We start from the raw sequence: 6,692 nt of genomic DNA on the forward strand, positions 1-6,692 counted from the left end.
GGTGTTCGGCCAATCACAATGCACTGGGTCAGCTGGCCAATCAGAGCAGACTGCGCTTGTCGGAAGGAGGGACTTTGTAGAAAACGAAGCGTTTGAGAGAGGCGGGGCATAGAGGACCTACAATAATGTACAGTATTTGAAAAATAATGTTTTTTTAACATTAAAGCATGTCAACATATTCTGTTACACCAAATACACAAAATAATGATCTTTAAAAAAGCATCATATAACCCCTTTAATATGCATTATACAGAGGCAAGCTGAATAGAAAAAAATACCATCTAAACTTTTCTAAAGACAGTAAGTTCCCCTCAGACATGCATTCATATAAACTCCTACCCCTAAATGAATCGCGATTTGTTTAGCATCTCAACCGATTTGAATCGTCACATATTTGAATCGATTTTCAACCGGCTCGCGGTTAATCGTTACATCCCTATATTCTTCACTTCAAAACTTTAATTTTCATGCTAAATAACACTAGTTAAAAACCATTAGGATCAATATTTTCTGTATTCAGGATCTAGACATAAATAACGCTATATGGCATGAATATTTGATTTGAACAAAATGATAAAACAATAATTATGAGATGGTTAGATAAATGGATGGGATAATGGATACCTCATTGTCGTTTTTCTGGGCAATTAATCGGCTCTCTCGCAGTACCAAATAAAGTGCAGCGCAGGTCATGAGTATACCATGACCCAGATCGCCAAACATGACCGCAAACAGGAAGGGGAAGGTGATGATGGTGTATGGAGCTGAACATACGAGCACAAGCATGATACACACAATATGTTGAGACACCCACAAAAAAGTAAATAAATAAATAAAAAGGTAGCACAACAGGATCTGTTGATCTGTAGCTCATTTTAATCACTGCAGAGGAGTTTGGGACAAAACTATTATAGGTCAGGGTTACCTGGGTTGATTTCTCGGTAGTTGCTGATGCCGTAGGCATCAACGATGCTCTGAAAGCCAGAGGTGAACTTATTGGTTTTGTTGTAGGTGGGTGGGGTCTGTTTGGTCTGCATTCTGTTTAGGATGGAGGGAACAGTGGATCCACTTTTCTCCTGCATGAAATAGAGCGGAATTTAACACAAACATTCATGCATGAAAATAAATGCTCCAGTTTGCTTCCCAGTAAACAGTGGCGCAGTTGTATGCATGCCTCTACATTGCATTTATGTAAATACTCATTTATCTGTGGAAATAGTGTCACTTGTTTGCTTAAATTTTAAACAGATGCTGCATATCGTGAACTGAACTTGAGTATTGAGTCCACAGCATGTAAGCGCGTATGAAGGCAATGTGTAAGACAGCTGATATTAATAGCTGCTAGTTAAATAAGGCATGAGGAAGAATGCCATGTGTAAGGACAGGCTTTGAACTAGCACGCAAGCACAATCCTTCACATTTCAACACATTGCCTACATGGACTTAACACTATTACACTTCTAGTTTAAGTTCAGACGGAAGCCACTTTTTTGTTACCAAACAATACTTTACATGGATTTACAAATTGGCTGTAAGAATCCATCTATAGGTTGCTGGCTGTAAGTCCAGCATTATATAAAGAATGCATAACCCGTTTTAACTCTATAAAGACTGAGAGGCAGACACAGAAGAACAGAAGGTGAATTTGTGTGAGCAGTTAATCCTCTTACGGTGTGGCTATTACAAGGTTAACATTGCAGTGACCTCTGACCCTTACACAACAACCTCTCACCACAGGGATTACAGGTATTATACCCGCTCTGCCCTTACTGTTCTGTAGTAAGGTGTGACATCCCGGACCTCACAGAGGCATCACACCATCTGCTGTAAATAAGCTATAAGAATCTAGAATCCATCACTCAAGTGATCTTCAGCACGCACTATATCATCCCGAGACCAACCAATTCATTAAACTGTGTAATAAATCAGGAAATAAATACTATCAAACAAACCGCTCTTTAATATCTGCCATAACATAGCGGAGAACATGCTGTGCCAAAGCGTTGACAAACAATCATTCTTATTCAGTGGCTATTAAATGAAGGCACTGTATACTAGTATGCAATAAAAACACAAAATAAATGTCTTTTAAATACATATTCAAACTTTTTCGTTATGTATTTTCCAACTAAATTAATGAAAATATGAAGAAAAAAAATCATTTACTATTTTCTACTGAGAGGAAAAAAATGCAAAAACATTCTGAAAACTGAGGGAATGGATTGCCACTCGTTTTATCAGTATTCTCATCAGCAGAAGTGATGGACAGAGTCCACTTGTGGTGCTGTGAGAAGGGGATTAGGTTTCAGCTGCTCTAGACCACAGGAAAATTCAAACTTTGATCTGAGGGGTCTCATGACTCAATGTAAAAGTATCTGGGCATTCCGTCCTAACACTCAGTCCCCTGTGTGCATGTGTCTGTGTGTCCTGGGATAATAGAAGCTAAAACCATGTTTACAAAGTGTGAGTCATTGTATGTGATGACAAGAACAAATCGGCTACTCCTTAGAGACAACACGTGTGTGGTGGTAATATACTGTATGTGGTCTAACATGCCAATGTAAAATGGACTAAATACAGCCCCAATGAAATGCAGCTTACATCAGGAGTCTGTGAAATCAAATGCAAGACTTTTTTTAATACCTGCACAAATGTAATTGATATTTTATGTCCATACAGATCAAACCCATACAATCTTAAAATAAATCATTCTTTTACTTAATTAAAAACATATTCAACTGCAAAATTGGGTAACTGCAAGTTTAAAATACTCAAGATGTGTTTTATTCAAGAGATACATACAGTATGTATTGATGTAAAATTCTTCCTGTGACAGGACGGCCCAAGAAAAGCCACAAGAGTTAACTTAACACTGAAGTTTTTATTCCAAAAAACTGACAAAGTTATTATATTTATGCATTTATAATGTTCTCTACCTCTCTTCAGGGAACAAAGGCCAAAAGTATTTAGCCCTCATCACGCACTCGGGAACTAACCCATTTTATCCCCAATAAAATGCTTTATGAATAAGAATGACCTCCCCTCTGATATAACAAACTAGCAATAGCAAGCAGCAAATTGTGGTTCATGGCTATTACATAAACTAAAGACTACTGGCTATAAAATATGTCCCACAACAGTGTCCCACAACTTTGTATCGCCCCATAACAATATTCTGTTTTAATAGGATATAATCCACGTCAACAACAACCATCAAGCCAGGGTCTTTAAAGGTGCCATAGAATGCATTGATACAATATTTTAAATTGTTCTCTGATATCTACATAGAAGGTATGTGGCTTAGGTAAGGGCAAACAATCTCCAGAAACAGTTTTACATGTCCATTTACAGCCCTAGGATTTGTCCCTAGAATTAAATAGTCTGTTTTTACCTTATTTGGAAGGGTATATTTCAATACTTTCTCTCGCAGTTATATCGTTGGGTAATTATACTCTATATAAAATGCAGACATCAGGGAGCCGCTATTAATATGCGGGACATTGAAACTGCTTTTGAATGCACGATCGCGTTTTACTTTCACTTTCGAGATTTGCGATCGCACGTGATCTGTGTAAACTACAGCGGCAGTACTTACCACACATTTTACAAGATCAGATGCTTGTCAGTGGTGCTCAGGATCTGTAAATCATTCGCCATCATCCTCAGTCATCTCTCCTTACTCTGTTTATATGGTAAGTGAAATCTTATGTACTGTAATGTAACAGGCTACCGCTAGCAAGCAGCTAACCATGTCCCGTTAGCGGCTCACGTTATTTTATTAGAATGCGCGTTATTTGCTTTCCGTGCCTTTCTGAATACAGACATCAACCTATCCCTGCACTTCACATCCCCTGCACAGCCTGGAACATAACATTTATTTCCATGATCTGCCATTTTCGCTATTATCCTCGCTTGTTTCTTCACAATACCTGCAGAACTTCTGATGATTCGGCTGTGCAGGTTCGGCTGGCATAGAACATGGGTGGGTATATACAAATGTTGGGGGGGTACATATTAGTGATCCCGACTGTAACGTCACAGTCGGTGTTATGCTCTGATTCGCCTATTTTTCAGTGGTCTTTTCAATGCACAAGATTTACATAAGAAGTGTGTGTGTCCTCACCGTGCCCCGACGCAGGGCAAACTGAATGGAGTCTAGATCGGACACAGGGCACCATATCTCAGCGATCAGACACTTCTGAGTGACATCGATGTTGCAGAGGTTCAGAGTGTGATAAATGGCTTTCATCTTCCGGACCTTGATGAACCATACTCGGACAGTCTTGGCAGCCGCCTGCAAAACACGCTGCCTGTGATCCTCCGTCTGATTCAGCACCTGGAACACACAGCAGAGAGGAAGAGGAGGAGTCAAAACAGGAAACATGAGATCACTGAACAAGTGCGGTGATATAGTCACAATTAGAGCTGAAAGAGCAACCTGAGAGGCCTGACTCTGAGTAGACTGCAGTTTAGTCAAGTCTGACATGGAAACACGGTAATGTTCAATATCCTATAAATGTCTGAAAGTTTTTCAGAAAAAAACTGTTGTGAATATATCTTTTGTATGGCTGATGTTAAGTCAGGCGAATTACACACTGAAACGGTTCTCCGTTTAGTTTGAATCATGACAGAAAAACATTTGGGGTTCAGTGAGGGAGTTCAGTAATGATAATTGATTCAAATCGTTCCTTTGCTCATGAACTTGTAAATCTTTTTGAGGAACCATCAGTAGAGTCATTTGTTTTTTGCATGGAACAAAAAAAATCTGAAGTATTTAGCCAATGCCACCACACTTTATTCGCAATAGTTGCAGGTGTTATACAGAGCTATTGCAAGAATAGCGACAAATAGGTGCTCAACTTCAGTTATTTGTTAATTGAAAAGTATACAAGCACCCTCTGTCAGCTATTGTATGAACAGGAAAATTCAAGAGCCACACCTCTTGGTAAATATGTTTGTGAATCCCAAACATTGGTTGTGTGAACGTAGCCAATATAACTTCTATTTAAGTAAGGTGGATTTCTCAATCATTAAGGAGTGGCTAGGGAAGCGTGCCAGTATCTGGTTGGCATGTTAGACAGATATAGTGGCTACATTAATGTCCAAGTGCGCATTCTCGCTCACACGGGTGGGACATACACAGCCGCCCACTCTAAAATCAGACACACTCGCCCACGCTAGAAAATCCCACATGCTCACCCACGCTGGAAACATATGGAGACTCACCCGCGCTGACAAATCAGGCAAACTCGCCCACTCAGGGATTTATGTAATCCTTAATAATGTGTCCCAAAGAGCTTCCGTCTTGCTCAAACAGCAACAGAAACACACAAACATGGCATGTGTACTATACTAAAGGGTACCAAATTCTCTCCAAATCTGTGAGAGGATCACAGGGACATTAACGATTCCTGCCTGACAGGCACACACACGTGCATAGTGACCATTCTCTCTCACCTCAGGGGCAAACAGGCCCGCTAATAGCTCGAAGTGAGTCAGTGACATGGAACTCGAGCACATACTCAGTCCCGGCCCTGTCAGCACTCTTGTGCTTGGATAAGTTCCTTCATTTCTTTTGAATAGTCAGAGAGCAAACAGATATGCATGTGGGTTTTCAGAGGGTGTGGGATAAGAGAGAATCAGCGAATAAGTGTGGCGAACATGAAGAACAAACTCCCTCAGTATGTGGATATGCACAGACAGGAACTCTCACTATGAGACAGCCGCTGTGAAAAGAACCTTACAGTTGTAACTGGTTGTGATGCAATGACAACAAGAGTTTCTTTTCAGATTTTTGTTGATCGATTTCTATGTTGTCATGTTTTGAGGGTAGCCTTGCCTATAATGGCCCAAAATCTTGCTCCACACAGCTGTCTATCGACCTTAATCAGGTATTTTGAATTTAACACAGATGAAAATGAGGCTGTGAGGGACAGATTTACAGTCTTTACAACAGAACGCACTGTAAAGGTCCTAGATCATGTGATTTTCACAACTTTCAAAGCTGTTTTATGGAGTTTTTGTCTACTGAAAGTTTATTTCAAAAAGACGTTTAATAAGCTGAACAATCGGTATCTTGTTAAACAACAGTACATTCCATTGAATTTACTGTACTTCGAACCCTTTACATTTTCATTCCTGTCAAAAATTTAATATGGCACAACCCTGAATAAGGTTTATTAAAGAACAAATTCTGATTGGCTGTGATATTACTGTATGTGATATCACTGTCAGCGAGTGTAGAAAAATGGCATGATGCAGAAACTTGTACGTGCCACTGTGCAGACACTGAATAAATCTAACGTAAGAAACTAAACAGCGGTGATAAACTGCCCTGCCATGTGCTGAAGGTCTAAACTGTGTGGGCATCTGTGTGGGTGGGAAGCTATGGGTACTATGTAAATGTGAGGACACACTCACCCAAAGTTTTCCTTCCCAAATAAGGCATTGTGAGAGATTCTCTCAAAGACTCAGTGCTGAAACACCATCCAAGCAGTCCCCCATTACGTCTACTAGTAGCCCCTAATGACTCACCGAGGGAGATTCCCTCAGCCGTACAAACCGACAGATACAGACTGTGCACTGAGGGCCAGTGGATAATGCAGTCAAATGGAATTATGAATTAGGGAAGTCGTGGCCTAATGGTTAGAGAGTCGGACTCGTAACCCAAAGGATGAGAGTTCGAGTCTCAG

At 40.1% G+C, this 6,692-nt stretch overlaps 1 protein-coding gene across 6 annotated transcripts in view; it reads right to left on the bottom strand.

Annotated features, from left to right (window-relative positions):
- The window catches only part of LOC107690300 (V-type proton ATPase 116 kDa subunit a-like), a 27,710-nt gene that overhangs the window by 7,426 nt on the left and 13,592 nt on the right, over positions 1–6,692 (bottom strand). For all 6 annotated transcript variants that reach the window (XM_016488603.1, XM_016488602.1, XM_016488601.1 and 3 more), the window contains 3 exons: positions 4,124–4,336; positions 926–1,076; positions 625–764 (listed from right to left, as the gene is read on the bottom strand). In XM_016488603.1, coding sequence (XP_016344089.1) covers positions 625–764; positions 926–1,076; positions 4,124–4,336 — 504 coding nt within the window. The remainder of the gene's footprint in view (positions 1–624; positions 765–925; positions 1,077–4,123; positions 4,337–6,692) is intronic.

Source organism: Sinocyclocheilus anshuiensis, unplaced genomic scaffold, assembly GCF_001515605.1.
Source record: "Sinocyclocheilus anshuiensis isolate Anshui unplaced genomic scaffold, SAMN03320099.WGS_v1.1 scaffold461, whole genome shotgun sequence".
Classification (NCBI taxonomy): Eukaryota; Metazoa; Chordata; class Actinopteri; order Cypriniformes; family Cyprinidae; genus Sinocyclocheilus; species Sinocyclocheilus anshuiensis.